General features: G+C 50.0%; 1 protein-coding gene across 1 annotated transcript in view; it reads left to right on the forward strand.

Annotated features, from left to right (window-relative positions):
• The window catches only part of frmd4bb (FERM domain containing 4Bb), a 119,753-nt gene that overhangs the window by 36,581 nt on the left and 66,811 nt on the right, over positions 1-16,361 (forward strand). The window contains exons 7-11 of the mRNA XM_034172909.1: positions 819-841; positions 2,021-2,104; positions 2,223-2,288; positions 6,227-6,284; positions 6,361-6,447. Coding sequence (XP_034028800.1) covers positions 819-841; positions 2,021-2,104; positions 2,223-2,288; positions 6,227-6,284; positions 6,361-6,447 — 318 coding nt within the window. The remainder of the gene's footprint in view (positions 1-818; positions 842-2,020; positions 2,105-2,222; positions 2,289-6,226; positions 6,285-6,360; positions 6,448-16,361) is intronic.

A 16,361-nucleotide genomic window follows, 5' to 3' on the forward strand; every position in this document is an offset into this window, starting at 1 on the left:
CAGAGGAGTTGTAATTGTAGCAACTTTCACAACTGGCTGAGAACATCACTGTTACATACTGTACTGTGCTGGCACACTTGGCTTGATTTCCCCCAAGTAACTGTCACCTGGTTGCATTTGGCATGGTACCACCCGATCATGCACAACAACAACAACAACTGGCACAGCTTGGGACAAATCGTGGAGTCTTTTTTTCCAGAACCCTGTCAAACTCACAAACACATTGGACCAACCCACACTGAACTCAGGACAGCCTGGGATAATCCCCACACAACTTGGTGCAGGTCCGGGCGAAGTTAGTGTTTACTCCCGGTGAATTCATACTCACCTCTGAAAAGCTTGGGGTAACTGTTTCTGTGCTTGGTGCAAAAACTGGGTGCTGAGTTTTGCCAGTCCAAGATGAGCACAAGTTAGGTGTCTGACTGAGCTCCTGATAATTTTGAACTTGTTCAAAATTAGTAAAAGTTTAATGGACCTTCCCAGACCCCTTCTTCCGTGGCACGATTCAGGGAAACTCAGCACCAAACTTAGCCAGGTGTGAGAGCTGCATAAGGGAGACTAAGATGAACTATACTACTTGCACTGTGAAGGAATGTTATCTCTGATCCAGCACACAGATACTTCACTGCTGGGGACCCCAGCAGTAGGGAAAACTCATGTTTTTTATTTGCTTCAAACTCTATTATGCTATGATAGACTGCCAAAATAACAAAATTTGTTAAATTTCCAAATATATATTGATGTAAATGTGCATAAATATTGTGCAGTGTCTGAACTCATATAAAATCATGTCATATGTATTATGCTTTCTTCACCAGGAGGCTAAGGGAGACTACACCAGGTAAGAGCATCTCGTTTGCCATATAAGATGTGCTTCATAGCAGCATCCCAAGCTGTTAGTGAATGTCTGGCAAAGATTTTCAACAGGCCATTTGTTCAGACAAAAATCAGTAGGAGTATTAAGAAGTTTGCCAGTCTTGAGAAGCTAATGAATCTCACAGGGCTGAGAGAAGGCAAATGACGGCTGTTTGTGCTTCTCACCACCTGACTTTGACCACCTAGTGGATGGAGTTGGGTTAGGATAAATACCATGCCATCTTTGTTCAGCGCAGTAAAATAATTATAATATTGTCTTCTGCATTTGGCCAAACATAACATTGTTAACATCACCATCCATGGCAGAAGATTACTGTATGGAATCAGCCTAGTTTTTGTGTTGGTGTGCAAGACATTCCAAAAATAATGGATAGATTTGGATAATTTTTGTGCGGTGATCATCCTTGTGATAGGTAACAGTTGATGCACTTCATCTGCATTGTCCAAGTCCACCCAGCTGTAAATGGGTACTGGTTTTGACTGGAGAAGTAACCCGTGATACAGAATCTGAGGTTAATAACAGCAACATATAGGAGTTCTTCTTCTATCACACTGTGCAATTAAGGCCTTTTGTTAGGCTCATGGGGAGACTCAGTTCTGTTACCATTAACCCCTTAACGCCCATCGTCGCATATATGCTACAATCTCTGACTCAAATATGCAACTTACCAAATTGACCTGTATGCCGTTGTCGCAAATTTGCAACATACCATCATTATTATTATAACATTATAACATAAAGTCATTACCAGAATACCCAATATTACTATCTAGTTTTTGTGCAAAAGTGAAATTAATAATCTCAACATTATTTACCATCTACTTAAAGGCAAAAACACACACAAAACATTTTTTTTATATACAGCTATATAAATTTGGGTGTTAAGGGGTTAAATATAAATGCACACTGTGATGATTCTAATGAATGTGTTGTGTTAATACAAATAAGGCTGCACACAGACAATAACATTGTTAATATTGGTGAAAGGAAATTGAAGATTGCTCAGTCTTGGCAGCAACATGCACTCTCTCAATGCTGCAGTCTAGATTTAAAAGTAAAACACATCAGTTTCAAGGGGTCGATAACTGATATTTCTCAAGAATTTAAACCAGTGCTTCTGACTAACCAATTTTCCTCTTTTAGTGATGAAAACACAAGAGCTAACTTGAAGAAACTTCCAACTCTTCCCACCAAAGTGCTAAAGGAACACCCTTCACTTGCATATTGGTATGTTTAATGAAATTATAGCATGTTGACTTGACCCACAGAAGATAGATTGTACATAAATGATGATGTGGAGTTATTTAAATAGTGTTAATGTTCTTTTTTTTATTGGATATTCTAGTGAGGATCGAGTGATTGAGTATTACAAACAGCTGAAGGGATTCACACGAGGACAGGCCATTGTGCAGTGAGTAAAGTGAATGTAAAATTATACTTGCTGGAGCTTGTTCGTTCATTACCAGTAATTCAAGAATTAATGTCAATAAGCCCTCTTTTTTTTTTCTCTGGCATGACTTTCCTACAGAGCCCTGGAAGTGTCATCGCAAAATGTTTTGCATGTGGAGAGAATGTGTGCAGGTTTTATTAAATTGTGCGCTCATTTTATTATATTGTGTGCATGTTTTATTATATTGTGCGCTCATTTTATTATATTGTGCGCTCATTTTATTAAATTGTGCGCACGTTTTAAGCATTACTTAAACATGGCCACAATTTGTAAAACGTGCACTCAATTACTCAATATTGTCTTGACACATAAATGTTGGCTATTAGTCAACAAACCAGGAGACAGTGTAATACATTTCCCCATTACAAATGGATCTGGTCAGAGTATATCATGGTTTGGTTGCTCAAGGGCATATAGAGAACAAGCTGCCCAGCATGGCATCATCTGGAGTTTAAGCACATTAAAAAGGATGCTGAGGGCAAGGTGTCTCCCCGTCATGAGTATGACAGTTTATGTCATACTATGGAGTTCATTTTGAACGAAAATGTGTGCCCGTTTTATTAATTCGAGGGCTCAATTAAAGGAAAATGTGCGTACGTTTTATTAATTCAAGGGCCCAATTACAGGAAAACATGCGCACGAATTATCACAACGAGGAAAACGTGTGCATGTTTTATTAATACATGGTATTAAGAAAAGGAGTATGTAAACTTTTGATCAGGGTCATTTGGGTAGTTTGTGTTGTCATGATTTCAAAAGAGTAAACAGTTGTTTGACAATAAATGGCTTCACCCAACCACTAACCATGAGTGAAACAAAGTTTTTGTGTGATCATTCATATTCTCTGAAAAATAGCCAAGAAAAACTATACTTCTGCCAGGGTATGTAAACTTTTGAGCACAAAGGTACATCATGTGCGGCCTGGACAAATCCATTCTGCACCTTGATGCGTTGGTTGACATGTGATTTCCACATAAAATTTGCAGGACTTTAATCTTCTAAATTGGTTTCCCATGCGTGGCCATTGTTGTGATGGTCACACCCGTGGGGAAACCTTGTCCTGCACTTGGACCCAGGGTTAAATGAATAAATAAATGAATAATGGGTGGCTTAATTGTTAGCACTGTTGCCTCACAGCAAGAAGGTCATGGAATCAAGTCCCTGTGGCCTTTCTGTGTGGACTTTAGATGTTCTGTCCGTGATTGCGTGGGTTACCTTCAGGTGCTCCGGCTTCCTCACACATCCAAAGACATGCAGGTTAGGGGGATTGGAAAATTTAAACTGTCCGTAGGTGTGCAAGCGGGTGTGAATGTGTTTGTCTCTATGTGGCCCTGCGACAGACTGGCGTCCTGTCCAGGGTGCACCCCGCCTCATGCCCTATGACTGCTGGGGTAGGCTCCAGAACCCCCCGTGACCCTTAATTGGAGGATGAATTAGAGTGTGAATAATAATGAATCAGCTATAAACTGGTGTTGTCTTTCTTTGAGTTGTAATTTAAAGTGTCGCTAACCTTAACTTAGAAATTTAAGTTAATAATTCTAACTTACTTTACGAGTTTACTGAACAATTTCAGAAATGTAGAATTTCTATTTAGCATATCTAACTTTAAAATTTGTCCAAAGAATGAAAGTAAGTTATCTGAACAGACTGTTCAGCTGTTGGTAAAACTTCTTAAACTCAGTACTTTATTCAATACTTTCCGAGGATAGGCTGAAAAGTTCTAAGGCTCACTATGATGCAGTTAATAAATTAGCCCAAAGCACCTCGTTCTATTGACGACCTCAAGCTGGCCAACGACCTGAACGTCTTCTATTCACGGTTTGAAGACAAGGACTCACACCTCCCCACCCCCCACACAACTGGATATTCAAACACTCTGGACCTCCCCCCTCTCACTGCTGCCCTACCCACTCCCCCTGTTGCCCTCTCGGTCCAAGAGGAGGACATGAGGAGACATTTCAAAAGGCTGAATCCACGTAAGGCCCCGGACCCACACTGTGTCTCTCCTGCCACCCTGAGACACTGTGCTGCTGAGCTGGCCCCAGTCTTCACGGGGATCTTCAACACCTCCCTGGAGTCATGCCATGTTCCAGTCTGTTTCAAGTCCTCAATCACAGTTCCAGTCCCCAAGAAACCACGCATCACTGGACTTAATGACTGCAGGCCTGTGGCTCTCACGTCTGTAGTCATGAAGACCTTCAAACGCCTGGTTTTATCCCACCTGAAGTCCATCACCGACCCCCTCCTGGTCCCCCTGCAGTTTGCCTACAGAGCCAACAGGTCTGTAGATGACGCCATAAACCTGGCCCTGCACTCCATCCTGCAGCACCTGGACTCCCCAGGAACCTACGCTAGGATCCTGTTTGTGGACTTCAGCTCTGCATTCAACACCATCCTTCCAGCTTTGCTCCAGGACAAGCTTTCTCTGCTCCACATGCCCAACTCCACCTGCAGGTGGATCACAGACTTCCTGACGGACCGGAGTCAGCGTGTGAGGCTGGGAAAAAATGTCTCGAACACTCGGGTTCTCAGCACAGGATCTCCACAGGGCTGCGTCCTTTCCCCTCTGCTTTTCTCCCTCTACACTAACTGCTGCACCTCCAGCCATGACTCTGTAAAGCTCATCAAGTTTGCGGACAACACCACCCTCATTGGACTCATTTCGGATGGGGATGAGTCTGCCTACAGGAGGGAGGTGGACCGGCTGGTGACCTGGTGCAGCAGCAACAACTTGGAGCTCAACGCCCAGAAAACAGTGGAGATGATCGTGGACTTCAGGAAAGCCACAGCCCCCCCGCCCTCCCTCGCCCTCACCAACAGCCCCATCACCACCGTGGTCTGTCACCGCTTCCTCGGCACCACCATCACCCAGGACCTCAAGTGGGAGTCAACCATCAGCTCCCTCATCAAGAAGACCCAGCAGAGGATGTACTTCCTGCGGCAGCTGAAGAAGGCCAAGCTGCCTGTACAGCTGATGGTGCAGTTCTACACGGCCATCATCGAGTCCATCCTCTGCTCCTCCATCATGGTGTGGTACGCCGGGGCCACAGCCAGGGACAGACACAGACTGCAGCGCATTGTGGCCTCTGCTGAGAAGGTTATCGGCTGTAGCCTTCCATCTCTCCACGACCTACACATCTCCAGGACTCTGGGCCGAGCAGGTCGGATCACAGCTGACCCTTCTCACCCTGCACACGGTCTGTTCAAATCACTCCCCTCGGGCAGGAGGCTACGGTCCATCCGGACCAGAACCTCCCGCCATAAGAACAGTTTCTTCCCCTCTGCCATTAGACTCATGAACTCCTCATAACTCAGTCACCTTAAGCTTAACTCTGTCACTTTATCATCTTATCACGGGTCACTTTAGACAGTGTACTTTGGTTTTTAATTGCACTCCTCCCACTGCACTGTTTTTTCTGTTTCTCTGTTTTTCTGTTGCACACAGCCTTTCATATTTCATATTTCTTTTTTTTAATCTTAGATTTTATCTTATTTTGACACATATGTTATATTTTATTTTATCCTAGCATTTTATCTCTTCTTAATGTTGCACCATTGTACCGAAGCAAATTCCTAGTCTGTGAATCCTGTTCACTGGCAATGGCAATAAACTTCTTCTGATTCTGATTCTGATTAACTGTATCATAGTGAGCCTTAGAACTTTTCAGCCTACCATTGTATTTAGGACACAAAAAACTTAATTTGAGTTTTGTTTAAAACTTAAAAATATATTGGTATACGTTACCTTGAAATTTTTAGTTTTGCCAGGTTTTTTCATTTGTACAATCTGGGCAGAGATCATATTCTGACTGTTATCAAGTTGTAAGATAAACTATATGTACATGTGAACAATAAAACAAAAACAGCTGGTGTATTCAATAAGAATGTTTTGATTGCAGGTATTTGACATTGGTGGAATCGTTGCCCACATATGGTGTTCATTATTATGAAGTTAAGGTAAGTTTTCTGTTGTGGTTAAAGTGAAATCACTGTGCACTTGTCACTCTTTAATGCCTGTTGTCTCCTCCCACAGGACAAACAAGGGATCCCATGGTGGCTTGGAATCAGCTACAAAGGCATTGGCCAGTACGATCTCCAGGACAAATTAAAACCAAGAAAGGTGAAAGATTTCCCATCTGTACTGCAGCCCTATTTCTGAAACAGCTGTTGTTCAAATCAAATCAATTTTATTTATATAGCGCCAAATCACAACAACAGTTGCCCCAAGGCGCTTTATATTGCAAGGCAAAATCCATACAATAATTACAGAAAAACCCTGATGGTCCAAACGACCCCCTATGAGCAAGCACTTGGCGACAGTGGGAAGGAAAAACTCCCTTTTAACAGGAAGAAACCTCCAGCAGAACCAGGCTCAGGGAGGGGCAGTCTTCTGCTGGGACTGGTTGGGGCTGAGGGGAAAGAATCAGGAAAAGACATGCTGTGGGTTCACCACCTGCAGAGGGGGCCATGGGGGTCGGGTGCAGAGAGGATTGGGTGGCGGTCGAGGGCGGGTGGCCCAGCGGCCCGGTCCATGCTCACAGCTCCTGGCTGTTGGGACGTGGAATGTCACCTCGCTAGGGGGGAAGGAGCCTGAGCTTGTGCAGGAGGTTGAGAGATACCGGCTAGAGATAGTCGGGCTCACCTCCACGCACAGCTTGGGCTCTGGTACCCAACTCCTGGAGAGGGGCTGGACGCTTCATTTTTCTGGCGTCGCCCACGGGGAGAGGCGGAGAGCTGGGGTCGCATTGCTTATTGCTCCCCAGCTCAGTCGCCAAATGTTGGAGTTCACTCCGGTGAACGAGAGGGTCGCGTCCCTACGCCTTCGGGTCGGGGACAGGTCTCTCACTGTTGTCTCGGCCTACGGGCCGAGCAGCAGTGCAGAGTACCTGACCTTCCTGGAGTCCCTGGGAGGGGTACTAGATAACGCTCCGACTGGGGACTCCATTGTTCTCCTGCTGGATTTCAACGCCCACGTGGGCGGCGACAGTGAGACCTGGAGGGGGGTGATCGGGAAGCACGGCCTCCCCGATCTGAACCCGAGTGGTGTTCAGTTGTTGGACTTCTGTGCTAGTCACAGTTTGTCCATCACAAACACCATGTTCGAGCACAAGGGTGTCCATAAGTGCACGTGGCACCAGGACACCCTGAGCCGGAGGTCGATGATCGACTTTGTAGTCGTATCATCTGACCTTCGGCCACGTGTCTCGGACACTCGAGTGAAGAGAGGGGCAGAGCTGTCGACTGATCATCACCTGGTGGTGAGTTGGATCCGCTGGGAGGGTAGGAAGGCGGTAAGACCTGGCAGGCCCAAACGTATCGTGAGGGTCTGCTGGGAACGACTGGTGGAACCCTCTGTCAGCGAGGTCTTCAACTCCCACCTCCGGGAGAGCTTCTCCCAGATCCCGGGGGAGGTTGGAGACATGCAGTCCGAGTGGACCATGTTCTCCACCTCCATTGTCGATGCGGCTGCTCGTAACTGTGGTCGCAAGGTCTCTGGTGCCTGTCGCGGCGGCAGTCCCCGAACCCGGTGGTGGACACCGGAAGTAAGGGATGCCATCAAGCTGAAGAAGGAGTCCTACTTATCTTTGTTGGTAGGTGGGACCCCAGAGGCAGCTGACAGGTACCGGCAGGCCAAGCGTGCCGCAGCCCGTGCGGTCGCAGAGGCAAAAACTCGGGTCTGGGAGGAGTTCGGGGAGGCTATGGAGGAGGACTATCGGTCGGCCTCGAAGAGATTCTGGCAAACCGTCCTACGCCTCAGGAGGCGGAAGCAGCTCTCCACCAGCACTGTTTACGGTGCGGGTGGGGAGCTGTTGACCCTGACTGGGGATGTTGTAGGGCAGTGGAAGGAGTACTTCGAGGATCTCCTCAATCCCATCGTCACATCTTCCGAAGAGGAAGCAGAGACTGGGGACTCGGAGGCGGACTCATCCATTACCCAGGCCGAAGTCACCGAGGTGGTTAGAAAGCTCCTCGGTGGCAAGGCTCCTGGGGTGGATGAAATCCGTCCTGAGTACCTTAAGTCTCTGGATGTTGTGGGGCTGTCTTGGCTGACATGCCTCTGCAACATCGCGTGGCGATCGGGGACAGTGCCTCTGGATTGGCAGACCGGGGTGGTGGTCCCTCTGTTTAAGAAGGGGGACCGGAGGGTGTGTTCCAACTATAGGGGGATCACACTCCTCAGCCTCCCCGGTAAGGTCTATTCCAGAGTACTGGAGAGGAGAATTCGACCGATGGTTGAACCTCAGATTCAGGAGGAGCAGTGTGGTTTTCGTCCTGGTCGCGGCACACTGGACCAGCTCTACACGCTCCATCGGGTGCTCGAGGCTTCATGGGAGTTTGCCCAACCAGTCCACATGTGTTTTGTGGATCTGGAGAAGGCATTCGACCGTGTCCCTCGGCGCACCCTGTGGGGAGTGCTCCAGGAGTACGGGGTCCAGGGTCTTTTGCTAAGGGCTATCCGGTCCCTGTACGACCGCAGCAGGAGCTTGGTTCGCATTGCCGGTAGTAAGTCAAACCTGTTTCCAGTGCACGTTGGCCTCCGCCAGGGCTGCCCTTTGTCACCGGTTCTGTTCATTATTTTTATGGACAGAATTTCTAGACGCAGCCAGGGTGTAGAGGGGGTCTGGTTTGGGAACCACAGAATCTCGTCTCTGCTGTTTGCGGACGATGTGGTTCTGTTGGCTTCATCAAATCAGGACCTTCAGCATGCACTGGGGCGGTTTGCAGCCGAGTGTGAAGCGTCCGGGATGAAAATCAGCACCTCCAAATCTGAGGCCATGGTTCTCGACGGACAAAGGTGCTCCCTCTTGAGGTCGGTGGAGTGTCCTTGCCTCAAGTGGAGGAGTTTAAGTATCTCAGGGTCTTGTTCACGAGTGAGGGACGGCTGGAGCGTGAGATCGATAGACGGATCGGTGCAGCATCTGCAGTGATGCGGTCGCTGTATCGGACCGTCGTGGTGAAGAGAGAGCTGAGTAGGGGGGCAAAGCTCTCGATTTACCGATCGATCTACGTTACGATCCTCACCTATGGTCATGAGATTTGGCTCATGACCGAAAGAACGAGATCGCGAGTACAAGCGGCCAAGATGAGTTTCCTCCGCAGGGTGGCTGGGCGCTCCCTTAGAGATAGGGTGAGGGGAGGAGCTCGGAGGAGGAGCTCGGAGTCGAGCCGCTGCTCCTCCACGTCGAAAGGAGTCAGTTGAGGTGGCTCGGGCATCTTTTCCGGATGCCCCTGGACGCCTCGCTGGAGAGGTGTTCCGGGCACGTCCCACTGGGAGGAAGCCCCGGGGAAGACCCAGGACACGCTGGAGGGACTACATCTCTCGGCTGGCTTGGGAACGCCTTGGGGTTCCCCCGGAGGAGCTGGAGGAGGTGTGTGTGGGTCGGGAGGTCTGGGCGGCTTTGCTTGAGCTGCTGCCCCCGCGACCCGACTCCGGATAAAGCGGAAGAAAATGGATGGATGGATGGACATGCTGTGGAGGGGAGCAGAGATCAATCACTAATGATTAAATGCAGAGTGGTGCATACAGAGCAAAAAGAGAAAGGAACACTCAGTGCATCACGAGAACCCCCCAGCAGTCTAAGTCTATAGCAGCATAACTAAGGGATGGTTCAAGGTCACCTGATCCAGCCCTAACTATAAGCTTTAGCAAAAAGGAAAGTTTTAAGCCTAATCTTAAAAGTAGAGAGGGTGCCTGTGTCCCTGATCCGAATTGGGAGCTGGTTCCACAGGAGAGGAGCCTGAAAGCTGAAGGCTCTGCCTTCCATTCTACTCTTAAAACCCTAGGAACTACAAGTAAGCCTGCAGTCTGAGAGCGAAGCGCTCTATTGGGGTGATATGGTACTAAGAGGTCCCTAAGATAAGATGGGACCTGATTATTCAAAACCTTATAAGTAAGAAGAAGAATTTTAAATTGTATTCTAGAATTAACAGGAAGCCAATGAAGACAGGTCAATATGGGTGAAATATGCTCTCTCCTTCTAGTCACCGTCAGTACTCTAGCTGCAGCATTTTGAATTAACTGAAGGCTTTTCAGGGAACTTTTAGGACAACCTCATAATAATGAATTACAATAGTCCATCCTAGAGGAAATAAATGCATGAATTAGTTTTTCAGCATCACTCTGAGACAAGACCTTTCTAATTTTAGAGATATTGCACAAATGTAAAAAAGCAGTCCTACATATTTGCTTAATATGCGCATTGAAGGACATATCCTGATCAAAAATGACTCCAAGATTTCTCACAGTATTACTGGAGTAAGGATCTGGTTAGACACCATGTTTCTAAGATTTGTGGAGCCAAGTACAATAACTTCAGTTTTATCTGAATTTAAAAGCAGGAAATTAGAGGTCATCCATGTCTTTATGTCTGAAAGACATTCCTGCAGTTTAACTAATTGGTGTGTGTCCTCTGGCTTCATGGACAGATAAAGCTGGGTGTCATCTGCGTAACAATGAAAATTTAAGCAATGATTTCTAATAATACTGCCTAAGGGAAGCATGTATAAAGTGAATAAAATTGGTCCTAGCACAGAACCTTGTGGAACTCCATAATTAACCTTAGTCTGTGAAGAAGACTCCCCATTTACATGAACAAATTGTAATCTATTAGATAAATATGATTCAAACCACTGCAGCCCAGTGCCTTTAATACCTATGGCATGCTCTAATCTCTGTAATAAAATTTTATGGTCAACAGTATCAAAAGCTGCACTGAGGTCTAACAGGACAAGCACAGAGATGAGTCCACTGTCTGAGGCCACAAGATCATCATTTTTAACCTTCACTAATGCTGTTTCTGTGCTATGATAAATTCTGAAACCTGACTGAAACTCTTCAAATACGAGGTCTATTAGAAAAGAAACCGACCGTTTTATTTTTTAAAAAACTATATGGGTTTGATTCATATGTTTTTACGTCAGCCAAGCTTGAACCTTTGTGCGCATGCGTGAGTTTTTCCACGCCTCTCGGTGACGTCATTCGCCTGTGAGCAAGCCTTGTGGGAGGAGTGGTCCAGCCCCCTCGTCGGATTTTCATTGTCTGAGAAATTGCTGAGAGACTGGTGCTGTGCTTCATCAAAATCTTTTCAGAAACTGTGAGGCACATCCAAGTGGATACCATTCGAGAAATTCAGCTGGTTTTCCGTGAAAATTTTAACGGCTGATGAGAGATTTTGGATTGTTTCTATCGCTGTAAGGACTTCCCACGGAGCAGGACGTCGCGCAGCGCTCCGAGGCGACGTCGTCATCCTGTTTCAAGCTGAAAACCTCCAAATTTAAGCCTCTGTTGACCCAGGACGTCGTGAGAGTGTTGTGTGGGCCGCTGAAGAGGAGGTACTGCTGGCCCACCACCACTAGAGGGCGCCCTGCCTGGAGTGCGGGCTCCAGGCACCGGAGGGCGCTGCCGCCTTACGGGAGCAGCCAGGACGACAGCTGTCATCCATCACTGGAGACAGCTGATCCCAATCAACACGGAGGTATATCAGCAGGACGGCATCTCCACCTCATTTGCCGAGATATCGCCTGACCAAAGAGGTAACAATCTCTGCCCATACATATAACTAACCATTGTTGTATTTCTTGTGGAGCATTTGTAGGACAGCTGACTACTGAACAACTTTTGGATAAGTACTCACCTTCCTACACTCCTGTATCGTTGTTAACGAGAGGTGGAGGTGGACTCTCCACCCTCCGTGTTACTGGGTGCAGCCGCATCCACACCTGACTGTTTCTGTTCCTTGCCAGCAGTACCGGATCCGACGAGCGGAGGCAGTGGCCACCTGGGGATTCGGGACTTGGCGGCTCCAGTATTCTCGGGGTTCGGTGGCAGAGGAAATCGGGTGGTTCGGTTCGACTTGGACAGACGTCTCCTATCGTCGAGCCTGCCCACACGACACCGTTGTTATTGGACTCAGTCTCAATATTGTAATCGGCTGTGTTGTTGTGCCTGTTTTCACAACAGTAAAAACAGTGTTATTGATTCCTCCATTGTCCGTTCATTTGCGCCCCCTGTTGTGGGTCGTGTTCCTACACTTTCACAACAGGATATCTCGGCCATTGTCATGGATCCCGAGGGGCGTCAACCGGCTGTTGAACGGCCAATGGAAGAACAGGACGCGCAGGCGTCCTCGGGAGGGGTGATCGGTGAGTTGCAGCGGATCCTCACGCTTTCACGACTCGGATGGATTTAATGACCGAGCAGAACGTCCTCCTGAACCGCAGGGTGGAGGCTCTCGCCGCACAAGTGGAAGCGCGCCCCCCGGGCGCCGCTGCGGCTCTCCCTCCCGTCGACCCTGTGCGTAACAGCGATGTTCCACTGGTCGTTCAACGACCCCACCCACCTTCCCCTGAAGCTTACATAAGCCCGCCAGAACCGTACGGAGGCTGTGTGGAGACGTGCGCAGATTTTCTTATGCAGTGCTCGCTCGTCTTCGCACAGCGTCCCGTCATGTACGCGACTGATGCTAGCAAAGTAGCTTATGTAATAAACCTGCTTCGCGGTGAGGCACGCGCTTGGGCTACAGCGCTCTGGGAGCAGAATTCACAGCTCCTTCTGACATATGATGGGTTTGTAAGGGAGCTCAGAACCGTGTTCGATCACCCTAATAGAGGAGAAACCGCTTCAACCGTGCTACTGTCAATGAGACAGGGGCGTCGGAGCGCAGCTGCCTATGCAGTCGACTTCCGCATTGCGGCTGCGAGGTCCGGCTGGAATAGCACTGCCCTCCGCGCCGCCTTTGTAAACGGACTGTCTTTGGTTCTTAAGGAGCACCTGGTGGCTAAGGACGAACCGCGGGATTTAGATGAGCTCATCAATCTTGTCATACGGTTAGACAATCGGTTAGAAGAACGTCGGCGGGAACGAGACGAAGGGCGTGGCCGGGCACGCGCCGTCCCTCTCCCTTCCGGTTCCGACCGCGCTCCGCCTTCCCCATGCTCCACGGCCCCTGCGCTCCGTGGGGCCACAGCTCCCCCTGCTGATGAAGCTATGGACACGAGTAGGGCAACATTTAGGGCACCAGATTGCACAGAGGAGACGGGCCCACGGAGCTTGTTTTGTTTGTGGTGCAATAGAGCACCATATGAGAGACTGCCCCGAGCGGTTAAACTCCAACGCCCGCCCCCTAGAAACTGGGCTAGGGGTGGGCCGAGACATTCACGTGGGACACACCCACATTGCCACACGACTCCCAGTTACGATCCTTTATGAGGACTCAACCCTGAAGGCCCCAGCACTGGTGGACACGGGCTCTGAGGGGAATCTGTTGGACAGCAGATGGGCCAGGGAGATAGGGCTCCCTCGGTGGCGCTTACCTCGCCTGTACAGGTTCGGGGCACTAGATGGCTCCCTACTCCCTCCGATCACGCATAAGACACCACCTGTAACTCTGGTGGTGTTAGGAAATCACCGGGAGGTGATCGAGTTTTTTGTGACTCAGGCCACCTCCCGTGTGGTTTTAGGATTTCCCTGGATGTTGAAGCACAATCCCCGGATCGATTGGCCGTCCGGGGTAGTGGTTCAGTGGAGCGAGACCTGCCATCGGGTGTGTCTAGGTTCCTCGGTTCCTCCCGGCTCCCAAGCTAAGGAGGAGGTCAGAGTCCCGCCCAATCTGGGGACGGTGCCGGTGGAGTACCACGACCTTGTCGACGTGTTCAGCAAGGATCTGGCTCTCACACTTCCCCCCCACCGTCCGTATGATTGTGCCATTGATTTGGTTCCGGGCAGTGAGTTCCCGTCCAGTAGGCTGTACAACCTCTCACGGCCTGAGCGCGAATCAATGGAGACCTACATCGGGACTCATTAGCTGCCGGGTTGATCCGGAATTCCACCTCCCCGATGGGCGCAGGTTTCTTTTTGTGGTAAAAAAGACGGCGGACTTCGTCCATGCATTGATTATAGGGGGCTGAACGAAATCACGGTTCGCAACCGATACCCGTTGCCCCTGTTGGATTCGGTGTTCACACCCCTGCATGGAGCCCAAATCTTCACCAAGCTCGATCTTAGGAATGCGTATCATCTGGTTTGGATCCGGAAGGGAGACGAGTGGAAAACGGCATTTAACACCCCCTTAGGTCACTTTGAGTACCTGGTCATGCCGTTCGGCCTCACAAATGCCCCCGCGACGTTCCAAGCATTAGTTAATGATGTCTTGCGGGATTTCCTGCACCGGTTCGTCTTCGTATATCTAGACGATATACTCATCTTTTCTCCGGATCCTGAGACTCATGTCCGGCATGTACGTCAGGTCCTGCAGCGGTTGTTGGAGAACCGGCTGTTTGTGAAGGGCGAGAAGTGTGAGTTCCACCGCACGTCTTTGTCCTTCTTGGGGTTCATTATCTCCTCCAACTCCGTCGCTCCTGATCCGGCCAAGGTTGCGGCGGTGAGAGACTGGCCCCAACCCACAAGCCGTAGGAAGTTGCAACAGTTCCTAGGCTTTGCTAATTTTTACAGGAGGTTCATTAAGGGCTACAGTCAGGTAGTTAGCCCCCTGACAGCCCCTGACCTCACCAAAAGTCCCCTTCACCTGGTCGGATCGGTGCGATGCCGCATTCAAGGAGTTTGAAACGGCGCTTCTCGTCTGCACCTGTTCTGGTGCAGCCCGATCCTAGTCGCCAGTTAGTGGTTCAAGTGGACGCCTCGGACTCAGGGATAGGAGCCGTGCTGTCCCAGAGCGGGAAGACCGATAAGGTCCTTCACCCGTGTGCCTATTTTTCCTGCAGGTTGACCCCAGCCGAACGGAACTATGACGTCGGCAATCGAGAGCTCCTTGCGGTGAAAGAGGCTCTTGAGGAGTGGAGACATCTGTTGGAGGGAACGTCTGTGCCATTCACGGTTTTCACTGACCACCGGAACCTGGAGTATATCAGGACCGCCAAGCGGCTGAATCCCAGGCAAGCCCGCTGGTCACTGTTCTTCGGCCGTTTTGACTTCCAGATCACCTACCGTCCCGGGACCAAAAACCAAAGATCGGATGCTTTGTCCCGGGTACATGAAGATGAGGTCAAAACGGAGTCGTCGGATCCCCCGGATCCCATCATCCCGGAGTCCGCTATCGTGGCCGCCCTCACCTGGGACGTGGAGAAGACCGTCCGGGAGGCTCTGACACGAGACCCGGACCCCGGAACCGGACTGAAGAACAAACTCTACGTCCCACCAGAAGCCAGGGCTGCAGTTCTGGACTTCTGTCACGGTTCTAAGCTCTCCTGTTATCCTGGGGTGCGAAGAACCGTGGCAGTCGTCCGGCAGCGCTTCTGGTGGGCGTCCCTGGAGGCCGACGTCCGGGGTTACATCCAGGCCTGTACCACCTGCGCCAGGGGCAAGGCCGACCACCGCAAGACATCGGGATTGCTACAGCCGCTGCCCGTGCCTCATCGCCCCTGGTCTCACATCGGCCTGGATTTTGTCACGGGTCTCCCGCCGTCCCAGGGAAACACCGTCATTCTCACGATAGTGGACCGATTCTCCAAGGCGGCCCACTTCGTGGCCCTCCCGAAGCTACCAACGGCCCAGGAGACAGCGGACCTCCTAGTCCTCCACGTCGTCCGTCTGCATGGGATACCATCAGACATCGTCTCCAATCGCGGTCCCCAGTTCTCCTCGCATGTTTGGAGGAGCTTTTGCCGTGAACTGGGGGCCACGGTCAGTCTCTCGTCTGGGTATCACCCCCAGACCAACGGACAAGCAGAACGGGCCAACCAGGAGATGGAGCAGACCCTACGCTGTGTGACAGCTGCGCACCCGACGGCCTGGAGTACCCACCTGGCCTGGATCGAGTACGCCCACAACAGTCAAGTGTCGTCAGCCACCGGCCTCTCCCCTTTCGAGGTGTGCTTGGGGTATCAACCACCTGTTGTTTCCGGTGGTTGAGGGGGAGGTCGGTGTGCCCTCGGTCCAGGCCCACCTACGGAAGTGCCGTCGGGTGTGGCGTGCCGCCCGTTCTGCTTTGTTAAAGGCCCGGACGAGGGCGAAGAACCATGCAGACCGGCGGCGGGCCCCGGCTCCCACGTATCGTCCTGGCAGGAAGTGTGGTTGTC

Source organism: Thalassophryne amazonica, chromosome 6, assembly GCF_902500255.1.
Source record: "Thalassophryne amazonica chromosome 6, fThaAma1.1, whole genome shotgun sequence".
Classification (NCBI taxonomy): Eukaryota; Metazoa; Chordata; class Actinopteri; order Batrachoidiformes; family Batrachoididae; genus Thalassophryne; species Thalassophryne amazonica.